The sequence below is a fragment of the Myxine glutinosa genome, chromosome 5, assembly GCF_964187855.1.
Source record: "Myxine glutinosa chromosome 5, kmMyxGlut1.1, whole genome shotgun sequence".
Classification (NCBI taxonomy): domain Eukaryota; kingdom Metazoa; phylum Chordata; class Myxini; order Myxiniformes; family Myxinidae; genus Myxine; species Myxine glutinosa.
This window is the reverse complement of record NC_136265.1, coordinates 35,122,804-35,147,442: the sequence shown is the minus strand read 5'-3', so window position 1 is coordinate 35,147,442 and position 24,639 is coordinate 35,122,804. Positions and strand designations below refer to the sequence as shown.

At 42.8% G+C, this 24,639-nt stretch overlaps 1 protein-coding gene across 2 annotated transcripts in view; it reads right to left on the bottom strand.

Moving 5' to 3' along the window:
* The window catches only part of MARF1 (meiosis regulator and mRNA stability factor 1), a 109,958-nt gene that overhangs the window by 58,047 nt on the left and 27,272 nt on the right, over window positions 1-24,639 (bottom strand). For both annotated transcript variants that reach the window (XM_068117391.2, XM_068117390.2), the window contains exons 10-16: window positions 18,647-18,835; window positions 18,349-18,435; window positions 14,510-14,590; window positions 11,510-11,758; window positions 5,966-6,085; window positions 5,511-5,707; window positions 5,186-5,406 (exon numbers count right to left, since the gene is read on the bottom strand). In XM_068117391.2, the coding sequence (XP_067973492.2) occupies window positions 5,186-5,406; window positions 5,511-5,707; window positions 5,966-6,085; window positions 11,510-11,758; window positions 14,510-14,590; window positions 18,349-18,435; window positions 18,647-18,835 (1,144 nt within the window). The remainder of the gene's footprint in view (window positions 1-5,185; window positions 5,407-5,510; window positions 5,708-5,965; window positions 6,086-11,509; window positions 11,759-14,509; window positions 14,591-18,348; window positions 18,436-18,646; window positions 18,836-24,639) is intronic.

The following is a 24,639-nucleotide window of genomic DNA, read 5'->3' as shown; positions in this document are numbered from 1 at the left end:
GCTAGAAGCGCTGCGCTCCCTCCCTTCGAATCCCTCTCTCTTCTGCTAGTGCTAATAATACGCTAATTTTAAAACCCGAAATTTTTTAAATGTTTATGTCTCCGTGACATTCCTGGGACCATCCCGAGTCGAACAGTACTTTCCGCTCGCAAATCCGTCCACGGGTTCTCGAGATCTTAGAGATCGTAGATAGATCAGGATACAGACACAGAGGCCAACTCTACTTTATATATATAGATATGTATAAATATATATATATATGTATATATATATATGTATAAATATATATATATATGTATATATATATATATATATGTATATATATATATATATATGTATATATATATATATATATATATATATATATATATATATATATATATATATATATATATATATATATATATGTATATATATATATATATATATATATATATATATATATATATATATATATATATATATATATGTATATATATATATGTATATATATATATATATATATATATATATATATGTATATATATATATGTATATATATATGTATATATATATATGTATATATATATATATATATATATATATATATATATATATATATATATATATATACAATAGCTCAGTGTAAGTGAGCTATTGTATATACATAAATGTATATACATAAACAAAACAAAAATATATCATGCATGGCATGACACTTGCGAAATCGTGACACTTGTCGTGGAAAAAGCAATTTGGCAATTTCAAAAATTTGACCTATTTGCCTTAAGGTGTTTTCAGTTTCAGAGAACCTTTACCTTTTCCTGCAGGTTTCAGAGCCTTTACCTTAACCTATGACTAGTTTTACACACATATACGACACATGCATACAAATAACCTATGTACGTTTCAATTTTACATGTTGAAAAAGTATTGAGGTATGGGAATATTAAAATCACAAAAGGTCTCGTTTGATTATAACGGGGTGAAATTATTGTCATGGGTAACCATTGACATGTCAAAATGGCTAAATTGATCATTCGGATTTAGCCCGGACAAACAAACAAAAACAAGAAAACTAGAGCAATGTGACTGTCGCCAATATGCCTCTGCATAGTCCCACAATGGGTAGATGCCCTTTTTGACTGTCCTAAAAATAAACAAGTTTGATTTAAATCCCTTCAGCTGTTTTCAATTATCACATTTCACCAGGCATGACAGGTTTGACATCGATCGGTGAAGCGGTTTCAGAGAAGGGATTTAAAAAAAAATATTGGCTTTTCAGCTAATATGGCTGCCACACCACGTGACGTATGACCTTAAAAAATGTACACTCTGCATATGTATAGGTAGGGGATCACGTTTGAGAAGTTTCGTGTTGATCGGCTCTGGTTCGTTTTTCTATCCAAGATGGCTGCCAAACCACGTGACCTACAACATCATCATTTTCAAACTATATGCAACAATGGTGTTAGATATTGTAAAATTTCACATCGATAGGGTAAGCGGTTTCAGAGATATAATTATTTAATATTTTTCTTCAATCCAATATGTCTGCCACACCATGTGACCAATGATGTTTTCCTGATCATCTTTTAATTGCCAAGCCAAGTCAATGACAAGTAAAGTTTCGATTCAAATGATTTCGTGGTTTGGGAGAATATATGTATTTTAAAGGTTTTAGGTTAAATGCAATATGGCTGCCAGACCATGTGACCCATGATGTCATAAATTTAATACTTCAATACAAATGGGTCATAGATCATGTGCATGCAATTTCATATTTTTGGGATAAGGAATTTGATCAAAACATTTTTGGCTGGTATACCATTCACCTGTCATCATTATCATGCTTTTGTTCCCAATGGGGAGTACTTGACAATGTGCCGTGATCCAAATTTTTCCATTCAGCATTTCCGAGAAATAATTTTTTTTTTATTTGCGTTTAATCCAAGAATGCTCCCACACCACGTGACGTATGACATCACAATGATCATAAAAACATTCTGCATAGGTGTCACTCCTACCCTGAAAGATTAGTCTCAATCGGACATGTGGTTGCTGAGAAAAATGAGGCTTAGCCCGTATGGACGAACGGACGGACGGACAACCAAAAAACAATGCCTCCGGCCACCTTCGAGGGTGGAGGCAAAACAAACAAACGGAGTGAAAACAGAGGACTCCCTTTCAGCAGCGCACATCATCACTGGGCTCCCTTACGTGTCCGGCGATGACATCATGCAGCACCTGGAGATGGAAAAGGAAATGAGGGTGTGCAATTATGTTCAAAAAAGCAGAGCACCGACCTTCCGGGTGGGTGGTGTTTGCGCATTATAGCAGGGCCTTGTTCCTCCTTCACGGATTCGCTTTATCACGATCAATTTATTGAGGCAAGGATTGCGGTACTCACAGTCCAACTCATGTTCAAACAGTACGAAATTAATAGAAGTACTCACGTGAGTTGACCAAGGCTTAACCTCGAGCAAGCTTCACCTTGACGAGAATTCATGAGGATTCACCATCCTCCCATGTTGTTGGGTTTTGTATATATTGCACACCGCCCCTCCCTATTCCATCTCCAGGTGCTGCACGTCATCATTGGGTGACGAAGGCCTACAGCGCCCAGCAATGACGTGCACCACCACCACCACCACCACCACCACCACCAACAACAACAACAACAACAACAACAACATGTATTTTAAGGCCATTTTCCCTGCAAGAGCGGGGGTTAGCCTTGCGGCTAAAACGTGCACCAAAAGGGTGTACTCAGTTTTGACTCTGTTTTCTTTCTTTCTTGTTTGTTTGTCCGGGCAATATCCCAGCCATCTTTTGAGCTGGGAAGCTGCAATTTGGGCACAAAGATTAAGTGCTTGGGCAAAACAATATTTATATATACAGCAATACCCCGTTTTACGCCATTTCGACCTACGTCAAACCCGACTTTACGCCACTCTTCTAGAGTAAATTTCAGTTCAGCAAACGTCATTATGTGCGACTTTACGTCACTCCTACATCATAATACCAACGCATACCAATACGAACGCATACCAACGAGCCAGCTGCTGATACAGGAGAAGGCGAAGTCTTTGTTCCAGGATCTTCTGAAGAAGTACCCAGAGGATAAGGGCACAACCTTCGTTGCAAGCTCTGGATGGTTTGCACGCTTTAAACGGCGCTTTAGCTTGCACAACGTCAAGATTCAGGGCGAAGCCGCAGCTGCCGACACCGTAGCCGCCGAGGAATTTCCTGCCACATTGAAGAAGATCATTGAGGACGAGGGATTCTTGCCCGAGCAGATCTTCAACGTCGACGAAACGGGCCTTTTTTGGAAGAGGATGCCCGACAGATCCTTTATCTCGAAGGAGGAGAAGACCATGCCAGGCTACAAAGTCGCGAAGGAGCGGCTAACGCTAATGCTTGGGGATAATTGCACCGGCGACTTCAAGCTGAAGCCGCTCTTGGTGTATCATGCGGCGAACCCCCGGGCACTTAAGAACATCCCGAAGGCGTCTCTTCCCGTCATTTGGATGAATAATATGAAGGCATGGGTAACCGTCATAATTTTTGAAGAATGGTTCATCAATCATTTCATCCCGGCTGTCAAGAGCTTTTGTCGAGAGAAGAAAATTCAATTTAAACTACTGCTGATTTTGGACAATGCACCTGGCCATCCCACTAACCTCGGTGATTTCGACCCCAATGCGAAGGTGGTGTACTTTCCACCCAACACCACATCGCTCATCCAGCCTATGGACCAGGGTATGATAGCGCTTTTTAAGCGCTACTATCTCTGCCACACTCTTCGTCAGGCTGTCGATGCAACGTCAGAGGAGGAAGGCATCAACATCCGGCAGTTTTGGAAAAACTATAACATCTACCAGGCAGTGCTTAACATCAATGCTGCATGGTTACGGTGTTTGTCTTCATTTTAAGGCATTTTTAAGGCATTACACCCGGTTTACGTCAAAAACCTAGTTACATCACGGCTTACGGAACCAATTAATGACGTAGGCCGGGGTATTGCTGTATATATATTTTTATTAATCAATTATTTGATTAATTATTTAATATTAATATCGATATATTAATTACTTACTGTATTTATTTTCTTATAAATAAATTATTTATAAATATAAATTATTATATATTTATTTTAATTACGCAATTAATCAATGATTGTACTCCGCTCCCTCACAATTCCATTTCCATGTGCTGCATGGCGGCATCGCTGAGCGTCAAAAGCGCCTCGGCAATGCCGCGCTTTATTTATTTGGAGGTGATGTAATTTATTTACTTATTTGGCATAGAAGCAATGTATTTTGAATGTAGCTCTACTTGTTAGATATATAGGTCAATCTGATGAAAATGGACGATTTATGTGATGAAAATAAACCTTGACCTTTGATCTTTTGACCTAATGACCTCAAAACCAATAGACGTCTAGCTTGTGACTACCTCTACTAGGTGGTTACGTTTCGTGAAGATCGGAGTGAAATTGCAACCTGTAGGAGATTGACAAACCGACAAATAAACCAACAGACCAACCAATATACATTACTTGCTAATCTTCAATTTCGCAAGTAACAAACAAGAAAAAGAGCAATCAGAGATTGCAAACCCTCGCAAGGATGTATTTTCAGCGATTTTTAAGGCTTTTGTGTTGAAACAAATATGGCGGCCGAACCACGTGACCGATGACGTCATCATTATTTTGTTCCTCCACCAGTTTATGCCGACATGACACTCAATAAATTTCATCTTGATAGGATGAAGTTTTGTACTTGTCGAATTATGACGTCATAATGGAGGCACCTACGACATCGTCATTAACATATTTTATTCCCCATGGAGTTCTTTACAATGAGCCATGTCTCAATTTTTTCTATTCAGCGCTTTCGGAGAAATAGACGTGCAAAGTTTTTCGATTTTTCCAAGATGGCGGCCAAACCACGTGACCTATATGACGTCATAATTATCATTTTAAAAATTCTGCAGGTGGAGATGCACCTATGGTGAAAATTTCCTGTCAATCGGACCAACGATTGCAGAGAAAATCATATTTATTCTGTGCGGACAAACAGACAAACAAACAGACAAACGCACTCAAATGCAATACCTTCCCCTCCGCCAAATGCAATACCTCTGCTTCCCCAATGACTTTTACAACAGCTTGAGGCAGACTACCATACCACTCTGCACCCACCTGCAAGACATGTGGCACGGCATCCAGCAGCTCGGATAATCGGCTGAAGCCTAACTCTGTTACACGACACTGTTTGCCGAAATGATGGTGATAGGCTGGGATGAATCGCACCAAGGGAAGTAGGCAGTGTGGCTGTGCACCCAGAAGCTCCACCAGCTCCCGGGAGAACCGGACCAGCAGAGGACTGCAAGTCGGGCTACGGCACCGCACCTCACAAGAATCTAAAGGCATTGGGGGACGAGGGGGCGGGGGGAGGTTGTAAAGTGAGTAAGCAACCCTACCCAGGATAACAACAGGTCCCCATCTTCCATTAAAGTTTCTGTACCTGAAGGAAGAACAGCTGGACGGTTCTGCACCCATTTGATAATCTTTGCCCCATTCATGGCCATCGCCACATGTACGCCTGGCACACAGGTAATAAGATGTTCTAAAGGAACCAAGTGTTGTGGTTCTTTCCCCTCTTCATCCTTCATTTTACTTTCCAGTAAGGGTCCAAACTCCACACAATAGCAGTCAGGAAAGCTGTGTTGAAAATTGAGGGTAGAGTACGGAGGCGGATGGGTGAAGATGTTGAGAATTTTTTTAAATTTGATTTAAAACGCAGATAAAAGAAGAGAGGCAATATGAAGAAAAGGTAATGAAGGTGAGTTGACTGGAGCAAAAGTGCAGGGTGGAGGTGGATTCCAGTGATGAGCGAAGGTACAACCAAAAAAAGGGAGCGGGGGGAATTCAAAGATAAGGTAAGCGAAAGGAGAAGCTTGTAGGTTTTCAGTTACTTGCCTAAGTAAGGGGACTGTTCCAGTATGCAAATGCAGGAGCGTGTGAACTTGGGGAGCAAAGGTCTTCAATGACAGATGGACATTGCCCAACTGCAGGTAGGCAACCTCTGGGTCACAATCTCTGCAAAACACAGCACAGCAAGCGTGGAAAGATCAACATGGCACTTCCTAAGTTATTTGTCTGCTTCTCATTGTGTTTGTCTATTGGCTATCATGTCAGTCTGTCTCAGTTCTCCCCAGTCTCCCCTACTGACCTCTCTGAACTCCTCATAGGAATGAAAACTGCCACCTGCATCCTTGACCCTATCCCCTCCAGCTTTGTCAAGGCCTCCCTTCCTGCTCTCTCTCCACTTATCACTGCAACAATAAACTCCTCCCTGTCTACAGGCATCGTCCCACCATCCCTCAAAATTGCTGCTGTTATCCCCATTCTGAAAAAACCTGGACTCAACCCTGACACCCTAAACAACTTCAGACCCATCTTCAACCTACCCTTTCTGTCAAAAGTTTTGGAACACGCTGTAGCCACTCAACTCAAACATCACCTCTCTGCCAATAACCTGTATGAAACATTCCAATCCGGATTCCGCTCCAACCACAGTACTGAAACTGCTCTCCTCAAAATCACCAACGACCTTCTCCTCTCCTCTGACGCTGGCAACCTCAACATTCTCATCCTCCTCGACCTCAGCGCCGCCTTTGACACCATCAATCACACCATCCTCCTCACCCGACTTGAAACCACCTTTAACATTACCGGCACTGCCCTCTCTTGGATCAAATCATACCTCTCCGACAGACGCCAGTTCATCTCCATCAATAACTGCAAATCCCCCACTGCTCCCCTCCCCCAAGGTTCAGTTCTTGGCCACCTCTTCATCCTGTACCTGTCCCCCCTTGGTCACTTAATCCGCCGTCATGGTCTCCAATTCCACTGCTTCGCCGATGACATCCAGCTTTTCATCTCCACCAAGTCCATCTCCACCGCCACCCACTCTATCCTGACAAACTGCATCACTGAAATAAAATCCTGGCTTCAAATCAACTTCCTCAAACTTAACTATGATAAATCTGAAATAATCATCATTGGCCCAAAAACGCTCACCAAATCCACCCATAACTTTGCCCTCAACATCGACGGTTTCCCAGTATCCACCTCCCCTCACATCCGGAATCTTGGCATCATCTTTGACCAAACCCTCTCCTTCGACAAATACACTAAACACATCACAAAGACAGCCTTCTTTCACCTGAAAAACATCGCCCATCTCTGTCCATCCCTCTCCTCCACGGCTGCAGAAACCCTCATCCACGCCTTCATCACCTCCCGTCTGGACGTTCCTCTGCGTCTGGACGTCTGGACGTTGGTCTGGACGTTACTGCAACAGCCTCCTCTTTGGTTCACCCTCAATAATCATCAATAAACTCCAATACATTCAGAACTCCGCTGCCCGTCTACTCATCCATTCCCGGACCCGTGACCACATCACCCCCGTCCTTTACAAGCTTCACTGGCTTCCCATCCTCCAGAGAATCCAGTACAAAATCCTCCTCTTGACCTACAACGCCCTCCATAACCTGGCCCCATCCTACCTGACTGACATCCTCTCCAGACACACTCCCACCCGCAACCTCCGCTCTGCTGGTACCAACCTCCTGACCCCCCCCCCCCCCCCCCCCCCCATGCGGACCAAATTCAGATCCTGGGGGTCAGGGCCTTCTCCATCGCTGCTCCCACCCTCTGGAACTCACTACCTCACACCATCAGAGACTCCTCCTCACTCACTACATTCAAAACATCACTCAAGACCCACCTGTTCAACACTGCATTCAACATTTAACCCACAGCATTTAACCCCTGACTATCTCTTCTCCTTCTCCTTCCTTTTGCTTTGATTATTTACCTGTTGATTTTTGTCTTTTTGCACTTGTTTTTTTGTACTCTGTCAAAGCGTCTTTGGGATTCTTGAAAAGTGCTATATAAAATAAATGTATTATTATTATTATTATTATTATTATTATTATTATTATGTCTTCAGTGATGTATTTGGTATTTTCAGTTGCAGGTTTAAAATAGAATGGTACTCGGTGAAGCGAATACCTCCGCCAGACTGAACAGTTTATGATTTGTATCCCACCGATAGGCCGGATCTTGATTCAGACCTGAACCAAAATGTAATTGGTTTCTTCTCGTCATCAAACCAACTCGTCCACCAAGTTGTCATAACTTGTCCAGAACGTTTTTAAATATCATGTTATATATCGCTTTTCACCCGATCTCTCAATGGTGAAGAATCACTTAAAACATGAAATAATCCTTGTACCCAAATCCATATTCAGATCTTCACCAAAATAGAATCGATTCGGTCTTGTCACACACCTAACTGGTCCGCCAAGTTTCGTCCAAATCCGTCAATAACGTTTTGAGATATCGTGCTATGTATTCGTTTTAGCCATATCACTCAATAGTGAAGAAGGGCCAAATGGCAGTGATTTAGAGGGTCTATCCTACATTCTCAGCCATTTCTGACCACAAAAAGGACTTTTAATCATGCCAACATTTTGGTACTTTTTAAGTATAATCCAATTGAAAGAAAAACTAGAGCAATGCGACTGTGTTGCCAATATGCCTCCACATAGTCCCACAACGGGTAGATGCCCTCGTTCACTGTTCTAAAAATGAACACGTTTGATTAAAATCCCTTCAGCTGTTTTAGAGTTTCACATTTTCACCAGTCATGACAGGTTACACATCGATCGGTGAAGTGGTTTCAGAGAAGAGATTTTTTTTTAAATATCGGCTTTCAAGCTAATACGGCTGCCATACCACGTGACATATGACCTTTAAAAATGTACACTCTGCATATGCATGGGTAGGGGATCACGTTTGTGAAGTTTCGTGTTGATCGGATAAGGTTCGTTTTTCTATCCAAGATGGTTGCCAACTGGGCATCCTCCGTCGTGTGAAGTCCTTCCTTGGCACACCTGAGATCCTCACCACATACAAAAGCTTTCATCCGCAGCTCAATGGAATACTGTTCTCCTCTCTGGGCTGGTGCTCCTGCCTGACACCTAGCTCAGCTTCACGCTGTTGAAACCAAAGCTTTCAGAATCATTGGAATCTCCCGTGATGAAGCTAACTCTGAGGGCCTTTCACTCACTCACCGCAGGCAGGTTGGTGGTCTTTCTGTCTTCTACCGACTCCTCTACGGCCTTGCTGCCCCAGCTCTCTCTGTGCTCTGTCCCCCAAATATTCCTACAGGTCGCACAAGATCTGCCAGCAACCCTCTTCTGGTGAAATTGCCAAAATCAAGACTCTCTGCTCACCTTCACTCTTTCATTCCTCTTTTCTCCCACCTCTGGAACAAACTCCCTCACTCTCTTCAATCCCACTCCTCCCTCAAGGTCTTTAAAACAGCTGTTCACCACCGTCTCTTATCTTCCCCCTTCCAAAACCTTGATCTTTTCTACCCCCGTTAATTCACCCCAAATCCACTTTTTTTTTTTTTAATACCGACTTCTTTCCTGGAAGTCCTTGCAGTGTCCATGTTTTTTATACCTCTCCCACCCTCACCCCCCCCCTTCCCACGCCTCCTCCCCCCAAGCCCTCTCCCTCCCACAGATCTCCCGATGTCCCTGCTCTGAAATGTTGTACTTGTGTGCTTCCGCCTCTCTCCCCATCTTGTCTCCCGCTCCCTTTATTATATGTTTTATTTGTCCATTTGTTTTTTTGTGATTAATGTTAACTATTTCACAAGCCGCAATCTTGTTTAAAAAAAAAAAAAAAAAAATTTTTTTTTAAGGTTGCTAAACCATGTGACCGACGACATCATTATTTTAAAACTATATGCAACAGTGGTGTTAGATGGTATTTGTAAAATTTCGCATCAATAGGGTAAGCGGTTTCAGAGATATAATAATTTCATATTTTTCTTCAATCCAATATGTCTGCCATACCATGTGACCAATGATATTTTCGTGATCATCTTTTAATCGCCATCCCTAGTCAATGAAACAGAAAGTTTCGAGTCAATCGATTTGGTAGTTTAGGAAAAGATGTTTGTTTAGGTTCTAAGTTAAATCCAATATGGCTACCAAACCATGTGACCTATGATGTCATAAATTTAATATTTCAATACAAATGTGGTCATAGATCATGTGCATGCAATTTCAGGTTTTTAGGAGAAGGAATTATATTAAAACATTTTTGGCAAACCTTCACCTATGATGTAATTCATTATCATGCTTTTGATCCCCATTGGGAGTACTTGATAATGTGGCAAGTTTCAAATTTTTCCATTCAGCGGTTTCTGAGAAATACTTTTTTAATTATTTGCGTTTAATCCAAGATGGCTGCCATACCACGTGACGTCACAATTATCATAAAAACATTCTGCATGGGTGTCACTCCTACCCTGAAAGTTTTGTCTCAATTCGACATGTGGTTGCTGAGAAAAACGAGGTTTAGCCCATATGGACAGACGGACGTACGGATGGACAGACGGACGGACAACCCAAAAACAATGCCTCTGGCCACTTTTGGGGGCGGAGTCATAAAATCTAAATTTGTTTGATTAATCAAAACTTTAATTAACATGTCCTGGAACACAACATGAAAATAAATTAAAGATTCATGAAGGAATTGACTATGGCATTCCAAAAACTGCAGTTTTTCCTCATTCGGAAATTTATGGTCCGTCTACATTTTTGCCTTTTTGACAATTATTAAAATTCGTAATTGAAATTAAACTTAATTGCTTTTGTTGTCATTCAATAACTTAGCTATCCATTACTCCTGATAACATTACTCCTGAGCTAGCTTTTGTGTACTCCTGATGATATCAACAATTTAGTGGCCCGCACGCCTGTACGGTGCAGCACGTGGCCGAGTTACAAACACAGTCGAAAACCACGCTGGTCATAACGAAAAATACCACATTTAACAATTTAACCCTAATCAGGAATACTCCAATAAAATGCTGTAAATATATCCCGCATATGTACACGCTTGCCTGCGGGAGTATTCTTGCAAATATTTTCAAGTGTTTATGCATTATACTTTCACACCTGAACAGTAGCACCGAGAGGCCCCAAATTTTGGGTGTATGTACTTCAGAATCTGGGCAAGGTTTTAATCTATCACACGGCGACCTTGAATGCTGTTTTTGGGCCACCAAAGGTAGCTATAAAGTTAATATTGGGATATGTGGTCAGGGTGTGCTACCACCGGCCGGCCCACAGGCATAGGGGAATCACCGTGAAGCCAATAACTCCATAACTTTTCAATGTCCAACATGTCCAACATGTCCGAAAGCAAAACCACCGCCGGGAAAAGCTCAACCAGGTGGGCAACACCAGGTATCTCTTCCTCTCAACCACCTCCCCTCCCCAACCCCACACTCATCGAGCTCCTGCATTTTCTATGTTCCAACTCCTCCACACGCCCTGACACGATATAATCCTGTGGATCTATGTGAGATCAGGTGAGAAGATTGGAATCATTAAAGCACAACAACATCCACTCTTTCAATCACAGCACACAAACCTGTTGTTGGCATTCGGCGAATGATCTTTGCAGAAAGGCTCCTGGAACTCCAATCCCTCAGGAGTGCTGGAGGTGGAGCTGAGGTCACAGCTTGTGGGAGTGCTCGGGCGGTGGGGAGAAGGATGGGGGCTTGGAGACGTGGGGGAACTGGAGGGTAGCAGGCAGACGTGGCAGGATTTGCCGAGTTCTAGGATTGCTACGCAGTCCCGCAGGAGTTGCAACTCTGTCACACCCACCTGGCGACGAAACCTGTGCACAAAAATAACAAATCACTCGATATGGAATGGCCGAATGCATGACATGGTTGTGCAACTCCTCTCTAGTCAATGGGTTTTAGGCTTTACAAATGTCCAAAAAACTTTTAAAACATACAAAATGAATGGGTTCTTCCCATGATGTCAAACAATTTCAGGAGGGTTAAGAAAATAAGGTAGAAGAGAGAGTGTTTTATTCAACGTCGAGGTTGGGAAAAGGCAAGCATAACTGGTTTACATACTGAAACATAACATAACTCCGAATGTACAAACTTTCAATCTTGTGTACCAAAACCTAACACCAAAAATTCGATTAATGACCTCAAAAATCGACGTTACGACCTTTTGCTCAACTGCACTCAATTTTCAGCTACAAATTACAAACGCCACTCTGCCTCTAAATTTTTTTATCGTGGAATGGAAAATAAATACGCATTTCCCCACAAAACACCACAGCATCAATCTGCTTACATCCGGGGCAATGACGTCAGAGCGTCGCTTCCCTCAGCCGTGGAGTGTAATATACAGAAATATATTTCTACGTTTTTTTTGTTGATATAAACCTCAGAGGGAATACCAACACATATACTGTGTACACATTTGTAGGGTGGGGGACTGGGGGTTAATTGATTGAGACTGGGGGATCATCGACGCCAGTGAGCATGTCGCTGCATGAAAGGTTTGCATTTACAGACGCTGGATGCATTTCCTTTAGCTTAGGGTTTACTTTAATTCTGCAATGCAAATTTATTTGGGGCATGGTGGGCATCATAAAATCGTATTTACTGTAGGTAAATATTTACATCCCCAATAATCACTCCCGATGTACGAACTACTTTTCAGGAACACATGGTGTTAGGAAATCGAGAGATTGCTATACTTTATAGAGGTACTTGGTTGAAAGAAAAAAAGATAACGTGTAATAATGGCTACCACCCGGTGGCGTTTGTGGCCTACGTTAGCACATTGTGTGTGGACAAACAAACAAACAAACAAACAGGAAGACGTCATGCGGAGCACGATACTTGCAAAATCCGCCCCCCACCCCAAAGAAAAAAAAATTCCATTGATACAGCAAATTGTCCATTTCATCAAGATTAAAATTGACAATCTTGATCAAAGCTCGGGGCAATCGGATTAAACTTGATGATTTTTCAGATACAAATTGATATTAAAAGTTTGACCTTGAGTTGACCTTCGACCTTTTGACCTCAAAAATAGTTGGTTACCCAATTTTGTGACTCAATATGCAAATGCTGTTCCATTTTCAAGTCAATCAGATGAAAAAATGACAATTTTATAAATTTGACCTTAAGATGACCTTTGACCTCAAAATCAATAGGCTTCTTCCTTATGACCAACTCTACCATCTGGTGAAGTGTCATGAAGATCGGTTTTAAATTGTGACCTGCAGGCAATTGACAGATAAAGACAGACAGACAGAATGACGCACAAGACCAACCAATATACTTGAAAAATCTTCGATTTTGCTGGTAACAAATGGACCCAAATGCAATACTGCTCTGGCGAGAGTAATACGAACAATAAGAACAATAATAATGATAACATTTCCAAAGGTGGGCGGTCCGCTTCGAAAGTCCGCTTATCCGCTTATCCGCTGCAGCGGACTAACGTTTTCGAAGCGGATAAGCGAATCGGAACAACCCCCGGAAACCGAAGCGGATAAGCGTAAGCGGACTACCGAAAAATTAAAGCGCATCGCGATTCGCCAAATCAGCTGTTAGCCTGAGCCGTTACTCTAGAATTGTGAATATTTATTTAAGTGAATAATAAGTGAAACCCTAACAACTCGGCTCTTGCGACATAACGCATTATATCATAACGTTATGTTCACGTCATGGTTTACGACATGGTTGTAACATAACGCATTACATCATGACGTTATGTTCACGTCATGGTTTACGGCATGTTCACGACACCATGACGAATAAACGGCAGTCCGTTGGCCCGCCATCTTTGATCTTGTTGACTTGTTTGTGTCTGAATAACCAAACGTTACAGCTCTCGCCCAATCTCTTCCCGCTCGAGTTCCGTGATGCTTGGGTAACTCTATTTCTCAGGCATAACACGCCGCTCCCGAGCTCTGCCTCGGTCGAGCGCGTGTTCAGCTACGGGTCGGACATCCTCAGGCCTAAGAGGTCGGCCCTGGCTGCACCGAACTTCGAGGCCCTCGTCTTCATGAAGGGCAACCTCCAAATCCTCAAGAAGGCCCACGAGGTGGAGGTGGAGGAGGAAGACGAGGACTAGTCAACAGACTGCTAGTCTGTTGACTAGTAGACTCTCTTGTCAAAGAAAGGACGGGCAAATTGATTTTTCTTTAATGTTACTTGCATATATTAAAATTATATTTAAATTAACTGTAGAGTAGAGTAGAGTCGAGTGGAAAACTTTATTTCAATAAATTTTGAATAAATTTTATTTAAATAAAAATGTATATTTTTGATCTTAAAAGCTTTGTTTGTCTTTGTAGTAGTTAGAAATGGCTATTTAGGCTTAAAAAGCATTAAATTCCCTTTAGAAACGTCAAAAATCGCTTTAAAAACGTCGAAGCGCTTTAAAAAAATCGAATCGAAGCGGATAAGCGGATAAGCGGTAAGCGGACTAAGATTTTCGGCCGCTGAAGCGGATAAGCGAATCGGACTACACGGGCTGGCGGAGCGGATAAGCGGTAAGCGGACTTAAAATTTTCCGAATCGCGCCCACCTATGAACATTTCAATTCGTACCTCTTCTCAAACACATCCACAAATCTGTAGAAGGGCATGCAGCCATTCGGAGCATCTTGCAAAACCGACACAATTTGTGACCTAAATTGCAGAAAACAGACAGGGATACGCAAACACCCTTTATAATGTGCCATTTGCATGCGAGATAATATCAAATTCATGCTCAGCATTCAATAAATTAATTAATTAATTAAAAAACAAAACAATTTCAACGGAAAAAAAAAATCTGATGGGTTTCTTCAATAAAATATGTTTGAGTTTATAAAAAGGATAGACAGTTACCCCTCTTCCCACAGGCACATGTAAAAATGTAGAACAGCCATAAACACAGGCAAACACACTTTGTTAATCCTTCTGTGCAATGCACACAAAACACTGAACTTCCACATTCAAGTATGTCAAAACGGAAGTTGTGTACAACAAAAACAACAGGCATTTTAAGGCCATTTTCCCTGCTAGAGTGGGGGTTAGCCTTGCGGTCCCCATGACAATCTTCTCCATTTTTGCCATATTTTCTACATCTCCCCTTGTTAACCCCCTTGACCGCATCTCTTCTTCTACCGAATTTAGCCAAGTCTTTCTTGGTCTTCCCCGTCCTCGACTTCCTTCGACATTCATTTCCATCACTCTTCTCAACCAGTCACTTTCATCCTTCCTCAACACATGACCAAACTATCTCAAACTGTTTCTCTTCACAGCATCCATCACAGGCTCTATTCCCATCATCTTTCGCAATTCATCATTTGTCTTCCTCTCTCTCAACGACACTCCGCACATCCACCGAACCATTCGCATTTCCACCCTTTCCAGCCTTCGTTGCTGCTCTACATTCATTACCCATGTCTCACTCCCATAAATCATAACACTTCTCACACATGCAGCATACACCTTTCCCTTCAGCTTCAACGACACTCCCCTCCTCGTCAGCACGCCACTCAGTTCCCGAAACTTCTTCCATGCACATCTCACTCCAGCAACCGTTGCCGAGGCTGATCCACCTTCTCCATTCAGCATGTCTCCGAGGTAGCAAAATGTTTTCACACCTTCCAGCTTCACGCCGTCTCCAAGATCCAACTCAACATTTCCTCCATCTGCAGCACCCTCTGTGCACACCTTACACTTGTAGTCAGGTTCACTATGTTAACAAATATAATTTCGTTCAAATTTTTTGGAGATTAGCAAAACTATACATTTTTGGAATATTCAGAGCATGAGGAATCCAAAAATTTATGTTTACATTTGCGTAGACACCTTTGCGAAAATGACACTCAGGACAGTGATGAAGATAGTCAGGTTCACTATGTTAACAAATATAATTTCTTTCAAACTTTTGGGATTAGCAAACCTGTACATTTTTGGAATCTTCAGAGCATGGAGAATCTGAAAATCAATGTTGGCATTTGCACAGACACCTGCATGGCCGCCATTTTGGATTTTGAAAATGGCCGCCATAAAATACATATTTTGCGCGATCTCGGCTTCTAGTCAACCTAGAGACTTAATTAAATATGCTAATCCTATGTTTTCTGGGTCAAGGAATCCAATAAAGGCCTCAAAATAGTGCTCAGGATTATAGAAAAGCAACAAACAAAGGTAATTGAAAACCATTGTCTTTATATTTGTGATATAACTGTATTACATAATACATGATATTGCAAGTCCTTTGAAGTTATAGGTTGTTATAGGAAGTTATAGGTAGTATCAGATTGAACTATAAGTCCTATACACAGGATCTACGAGGTCTATACCGTTCAGGAATATGCTTTTACAGATCTTCATCACTGTCCTGAGTGTCATTTTCGCAAAGGTGTCTACGCAAATGTAAACATTAATTTTTGGATTCCTCATGCTCTGAATATTCCAAAAATGCATAGTTTTGCTAATCTACCAAAATTTTGAACGAAAAAAACATAGTGAACCTGACTATTGAATGTAGCTGCCACACTGGTTAATGACCCTCTCAGACCACTACATTTTTGATGAACCCACTCAGCGCACATTGTACATTGAATGGAGTTCACTCCGACACCCTTCCTGCACACAGCACATGGCCACTTCCCAGTTCTTTCCACCACACCACATGCTTTACCACTTGCCATCACCTTCGTTTTTCCGATATTCACCTTCAGACCTTTTGTCTCCAAACATTCCTTCCACTTGTTCATCTTCTCCTTCAGTCCATCCATACTTTCCACAAACACCAGATCATCTGCATACAACAACTCCCACGGTAAACCCTCCTTTACATTCCGAGCCAGCACCTCCATCACAGCTACAAATAGTAGTGGACTTCGTACTGACCCCTGATGCACTCCCACCTTCATCTCAAACTCACCACTGTTCGCATCCTTCGTCCTTGCAGCTGTGCGCGCTCTCTCGTACATTGCCATCACGACTATGATCAACCATTCTTCCACTCCTAACTTCCTCAATGCCCATGTCACTACTTCGTGTGGAACCCTATCGAATGCTTTCTCCAGATCAACAAACCCAAGAAACAACTTCTTCCTCTTCTTCATGTACTTCACCTGCAACTGCCTTACAATAAAAAGCGCGTCTGTCGTTCCTCTTCCTGGTATAAATCCAAACTGCATTTCGTCGATCTTCACTTTCCTTCTTATCCTCCTCTCCAACACCCTTTCCAATACCTTCATTCCATGCTCCAATAACTTTATTGACGGTAATTGTCAAGACGTCAAGTCAAGACAGAAGTTGTGTGACTGTATCAATATGACACCCCTCAGAACACCCATGCACACTTTGAAACAGTTATTAAATTAAAGGCCTAGTCGCATAGAAAGGTCATTTCACTTTCAAGCGTATTGTGATCATGAAAGTTGATACGACTTGTGTTCTTTTCTTATGTGCCATATTCTTTCCATTTATGTTATTGTTGTTGAATTGCCAAATGTTGGTGGATTGCTGGGAAGGGACATGATGATGAAAGAGGAAGTGGAATGGTGATGAGAGAGAGGAGAGACGCCAAGCCATCTTAACTGAGTCAGAGATGTGTGCACAGTTGCGTGCTTGAGAATAAATGCACTTGTGCCATGCAATCAATTGCATTGTTAAGTGTCTGTTGAGCGACATAACAAGGTGATACAAGACAGAGTGCAATTGAGGCAGAGAAGTGATTCTTTGAATAAAAGTGACATTTCCAAATATTGTGATTCATAAAAGGATCACAAGCATGATCTTTTCCCACCAGCAATAGTGTACAATTCGCATGTTAATGAGATACAGCCTCAGTCAACAAGTAAGGAACAGCTGCAAACTATACCCCATGGCCATTGCAAACTGCACAAACACAGGTAATACTTCCCGAGCTGACATCACAGCTATGGAGCGTTTCATTTTGACAGTTTCTTTGCTCAGTGAAATGGTTGAAATAAAATGCTTTTATTTGTATCACCAGCTTATATTTGTATATACACATATGGGAATAGAGCCTGTGATGGATGCTGTGAAGAGAAACAGGTTTGAGATGGTTTGGTTAATGATGGAAATGAATGTAGAAGGAAGTAGAGGACGGGAAAGACCGAGAAAGACTTGGCTAAAGGTGGTGGAAGAAGAAATGCGGGCAAGGGGGTTAACAAGGGGAGATGCAGAAAATAGGGCAAAATGGAGAAGATTGTCATGGGGCCCGCAAGGCTAACCCCCGCTCTAGCAGGGAAAATGGCCTTAAAATGCCTGTTGTTGTTGTTGTTGTTGTTTGTATCACCAGCAAAGGGCTCCTTGATAAACTTCAGCAATTGTGCCGATATCAAAGAGTAACCTTTAAAAGACTAAATAAAATCTGTTTTGAGGTTGCAGCAAAACGGATGATAAAATAAGCCAACCTGAGGTTGCGCAATGCAGACCAAGAAGTCATCAGACCCACGCTCGGAGCAATGCTTCCCGGCATGTGCCTGCCTGTCATCTGTGGACTGTAAAAATCAAGCAATATCAGCTTTGCACACAACTACCTACTACAGTGTGTGTGTGTGTGTGTGTGTGTGTGTGTGTGTGTGTGTGGGGGGGGGGGGGGAGGGGGGTGGGAGGGGGAAGGTCTGGAATCTTGGGGCTAAGAGTGGGAAACAATCACTGGAAGAAATTTAAATAAATCGTGATGATGTGCGCCCAGCCCTCAATTATTACGTCGGAGACCATGATGCTCGGCATGGAGAGATGGGTGCCGAGACAGTAAGAGGGGGTGGTGTAGACGTCTGGCATCTGCCCAATAAGCCGACGGGTCGGAAGAAAGCTGATGGAGAGCCAACATGGAAAGCCCTCTCCTTTGGTCGTGTGTCCACTTGTTCTGCCAAATCGCTGTCCAATGTTGGAGCACTGAAAACCACAAAACAGCTTAGTAGTGTTTAAAAAAAAAAAATTATGTTTATTTCTTACGTTTGTTTTTTTAATCATAGCTGACTTTTTCTACGTGTTAGCTCTCATACAAGCCGAGACCGAGTATACAACACACATATATATTGTCCTGTCCGTGGCCGATGAAGACCGGCCTCAAACGAATAGCCGAAACGAGCTTTAATTCCGAGGCATATTTCGAATATTGGCGGGATTGTCTTTGGCGCGCGTGAGAAAGGCCCGAAGCCTTATCTAATTGGGAACATGGGGTTAATCCGAACCCACAGAACAAAGAAACGAACAAGACAAGAAATTGAAAGTCAACAAATAATGATTTAATGAAAATAATGCAAGCAATTAAAATGAATGTGAGGTAAAAACGACTTCCTAATTTGAGGCGTCTCCACTCATTCATATACAAACAAGGGGGAAGATAAATAAAAATAACTTCCCTTACTGTAGGGCTGACCCTCAGCTCTGGCCCCAAAGTGTGTCAAGGGCACGTTGGTCATTGCTGCCAGTGTAGCGGCTTGTGCGGGACACGCCACGATAATGGCACCGAACCCACGCGTCAGAAAACGCCCAGGTGCGAGCAGGCACTCAACCAGCCCTACCTCGCTTCCACCGCCAAGCGCAACGCAGCCCCAGCTCCCCCGAAAGACACCACAGTCCAATCACATGACACTGACACTTCACAACTAATTTATACGATTCTGACTTTCGGATTGCCATGATAATTTATATGATTCTATATATATACATATATATATACATATGCACTACCGGTCAAAAGTTTTAGAACACCTCAATTTTTCCAGTTTTTATTGAAATTTATGCAGTTTAATGTCTCAATAAAAATATAAAAAATAACCACCTTTAGAGGCCATTTTTCCCCGCAAAGCGGTACTCAATCTTTCTCATCTCAATGTACTCTGAAATTAAGCATAGAACAAGTAAACAATTGGAGATAAAAAGAAATCACAGAATCATTTTGTTTAACAAAATTTAATTTAAATTTTTGACTCAGCAAAGTAGCCACCTTTTGCAGATATAACCGCCGAACACACTCGTGGCATTCTTTCTACCAAGAAAATCAAATATTGTTCGGGAAGTTCTTCCCAACACTGTTGCAGAAGTTCCCACAAATGTGTTGCACTTGAAGGTTGCTTTGCTTTCACCCTCCTGTCCAGTTCATCCCAAACCAGCTCGATGGGGTTTAAGTCTGGAGACTGTGCTGGCCATTCCATGATTTGAAGCCTACCGTCTTGTCATTTTCCTTGAAGGTAGTTTTGACATAGCCTGGAGGTGTGTTTAGGGTCATTATCTTGCTGTAGGATGAACCCCTGACCAACCAGGCATATACCAGAGGGTATTGCATGGTGCTGCAAAATGCTGTGGTAGCCCTTTTGGTTCAGGGTGCCAGTCACTCTGTGCAAGTCGCCGACTCTGGATCCAGCAAAAGAGCCCCAGACCATCACGCTTCCTCCTCCATGTTTGACAGTTGGTGTCACACACTGAGGAACCATCCTTTCGCCAACTCGACGGCATACAAAAACCCTGCGTGATGAACCAAAGATTTCAAATTTTGATTCATCGGTCCATAAGACCCTCTTTCAGTCTTCAGTGGTCCACTGGCGGTGCTTCATGGCCCAGGGAAGCCTCTTTTTCTTATTTTGCCATCTTAGCAATGACTTTCTTACTGCCACTCGACCTGTCAGACCTGCAGCTCAAAGTCTTCTCTTAAAAGTTGAAACTGAGACTTGCTTACTTCAACCAGTGTTAAGCTGTGCTTGAAGCTGTTGTCCTGTGAGCCGCCTATCACGCAAGCTGTTGACTCTCAGAAACTTGTCTTCTGATTCTGTTGTGGCTTTGGGTCTGCCAGACCTCTTCCTGTCAGAGTTTCCTCCAGTTTCCAATATACTACTTCCTGCAGTGCAATATTGTCCAAATAATGCTTCAGAGGGTGTAATAACAGTCTGTTCTAATACTGCTTTTATACAGACTGGGGGTTTGTAATCAAGTAATCAGCAGAGGTTGGGACACCTGTCGGAATTGTTTGCATCAACTTTCAAGGCTTAATTTACTTACATTGCTGCAGAACAGCAGCAGATGGAGGAAATGTTGAGTTGGATCTTGGAGACGGCGTGAAGCTGGAAGGTGTGAAAACATTTTGTTACCTAGGAGACATGCTGAATGGAGAAGGTGGATCAGCCTCGGCAATGGTTGCTAGAGTGAGATGTGCATGGAAGAAGTTTCGGGAACTGAGTGGCGTGCTGACGAGTAGGGGAGTGTCGTTGAAGCTGAAGGGAAAGGTGTATGCTGCATGTGTGAGAAGTGTTATGATTTATGGGAGCGAGACATGGATAATGAATGTAGAGCAGCAATGAAGGCTGGAAAGGGTGGAAATGTGAATGGTTCGGTGGATGTGTGGAGTATCATTGAGAGAGAGGAAGACAAATGATGAATTGCGAAAGATGATGGGAATAGAGCCTGTGATGGATGCTGTGAAGAGAAACAGTTTGAGATGGTTTGGTCATGTGTTGAGGAAGGATGAAAGTGACTGGTTGAGAAGAGCGATGGAAATGAATGTAGAAGGAAGTAGAGAACGGGGAAGACCGAGAAAGACTTGGCTAACGATGGTCGAAGAAGAAATGCGGGCAAGGGGGTTAACTAGGAGAAGAAGAAGAAGAAGAGGAAGAACCACCTTTAGAGGCCAATTTTTCCAGGAGAGATGCAGAAAATAGGGCAAATTGGAGAAGATTGTCATGGGGACCCGCAAGGCCAACCCCCGCTCTTGCAGGGAAAATAGCCTTAAAATGCCTGTTGTTGTTGTTGTATATACATATATATATACACATATACATATATATATATTGTTGCGGTTTTCAAACCCTCACTTGTAAATATGACATTAAAGGTTAAAGGTAGCACCCTTAGTTAGGCCACAGCAACATAGGCCACCATATGAACTCAGTTATTTCATTATTATGTGTTTTAGATAAGGCCGTGTTTCCAATAGTTGAATCTGTGTTGCATCAATCAAATAAGGAGTAGGCCCTTTTGTTCATTTTGCGACCTCTCTCCCAATTCTGTTACGCGCCTCGGTTAGCGTTCGCTCAGGCGCCGCCATTGACCATGCGGTCGACTCGAGGAAGAAGGGGGCGGGACACCAAGGAAAAGGTGTGGCCACGTCAACTCACCATCAGGGGTGGCCGGTAAGCCCCCACCAACCAACCAGGGCTGAGGTGAGCTCGGTGGCGGGCGTGGTTTTGGAGGAGCGCGTAGTAATCTTGGCTCGCGTTATAAAAGCGCGCGCGCAAAGCCCTTTCACGGACTTCTTTCGGGGACTTATTGCGCAACGGACATGAGGACTGCGCACGCTGGCAAACGGACTTCTTTCGATGGGCTCCTTTTGAAAGAACTGCGCGGAGACGTCTCTGGCGAGAGAAGATATACGGCGGCGCTCTTGAACAGGACTCGCATGCACACGGCAGTGGCGAAAGAACCATACGGCGGCGCTCATTGCAAACGCGCTGTAAGAGAACCTTGGAGAGGGTGCGTTTGGCACAGCCATATAATTATTACGTACGGAGCATCCCAGTCCCCCCGCTATACATAAGGTCCGCTCGCGGTTGAACGATACGCGCGAAGCTGCCTGCCGGGTTTTCGCCCGCGGGACCGGAGCCTGGACCCGATCGCCTGGACCATCCACTTGGACCTTCCACCCTACCAGCTACAATCCCCGTGTGAGTGCGTATGTTTTTCTGGGGTCGTAAGTTAAGACTGTGTAGTTAAGCCTGCCCTGTGTCCTGCTTCCTCTTTCTTCCTGTACATTCTTTCCTTTCCTCTTCTTTTTGGTTTGTAAATAAATTACCTTGTTCTTTCTTGGCTTTCCCTAATCCGATCGCATCCGTCCTTTCTTTCAATTGAGTACCTGTGACACGATTCGGAACCGCTCAGAATCTGGTTAGTCATTGTTAACGGCCTGAGTCGCGGCTCGCTTCGCTCGGCGTGTCCACTAACACCGCGGCTCGGGCGGGGCTCATTTCCTCGCTTCCCGGAAGGCGCTGGTAACTAGGTAATAGGAACAATTTGGCCTACCACCCTATTCAGCGTTGACCGGAAGTGACGTCATAGCTCCAGGACTCGGGACGGCTAGCTTAAAGAACAAGGGGATTAATCCCCCCTTGATAAGGGGAGCGCTGACCCCCGAGATCCATAACAATATATATAATACAAACATACAGTCACGTGAAAAAGTAAGTACACCCCATGTAAAGTTTTGACTTTTTCAACATCTTTCAACATACATCTATTTGATCTTCATTTCAACAATATTGATAGATAAAGGTGATATAATATAACAAATATCATGAAACATTTACATTTTGTAGTCCTTTGTATAATTTGAATAAACATATATGCAAATTTCACATGTGGAAAAAGTAAGTACACCCTTGGCTCAAATAGGTGGTATAGCCCCCTTTGGCAGAAACAACCTCAAGTAGGCGTTTCTTATAACTGTCTACCAATCTCTGACATCGACTGGGATAAATTTTTGCCCACTCCTCCATGCAGAATTCTTTCAGCTGTACGATGTTTGAGGGGTTTCTTGCATGCACAGCTCGTTTCAAATCCCCCCACAACATCTCGATGGGATTTAGATCCAGGCTTTGACTTGGCCATTCCAGAACCCTCCATTTCTTTCTTTTCAGCCATTCCTTGGTGGATTTACTGGTATGTTTAGGGTCATTGTCATGTTGCAAGGTCCAGCTTCGGTTGAGCTTCAACTTTTCGACAGATGGCCTCATATTATCCTCAAGCGCCCTCTGGTACAATGAAGAATTCATAGTAGATTCCATGATGGTGAGCTGCCCAGGCCCTGATGCAGCAAAGCTGCCCCAAACCATAATATTTCCACCACTATGCTTTACAGTTGGTATCAGGTTCATGTGGTCAAATGCTGTCTTTGGTTTTTGCCAAACATGTCTTCTGGTACTGTGGCCAAATAGCTCTACCTTTGACTCATCTGTCCAGAGCACATTGTTCCAGAAGTGCTGGTCTTTGCCGAGGTGTTCATTGGCAAACTTTAGTGTTGCCCTGATGTTCTTTCTGGACAGCAAAGGTTTCCTCCTGGCACACCTCCCATGTAGATCAAATTTGTGCTGCCTCTTTCTAATGGTAGACTCGTGCACTTTGACATCAACAGTGGCAAGAGCTACCTGTAGGTCCTGTGATGACATTCTGGGGTTCTTAGAGACTTCTTTCAGCATCTTGCGGTCTGCTCTCGGGTTGAACTTGCTGGGGCGGCCTGGTCTGAACAAGTTGGCAGTTGTTTGGAATCTTCTCCACTTGTAGATGATCTTCCGGCCAGTCGAATGATTGATTTCAAATTGTTTGGAGATCTTTTTAAATCCCTTCCCAGACTCGTAGGCATCTATAACCTTCTTTCTGAAGGCCTCAAAGAGCTCTTTTGATCTAGGCAAGGTGACGCCGCACACTTCAACAACAAAGAGCAAACCAAACTAAATGTCTGAGGTTTAAATAAGACAGGTTCCTCCAAGATCCTCTCTGACGATGTTCTTATCATTTGCACCTGAGCTGGTGCACCTGATTCTAATTTTAGGTATTTGAAGTAGTGATAAATGTCGGGGTGTACTTACTTTTTCCACATGCGAAATTTGCATTTATGTTTATATAAATTATACAATGGACTACAAAATGTAAATGTTTCATGATATTTGTTATATTATATCACCTTTATCTATCAATATTGTTGAAATGAA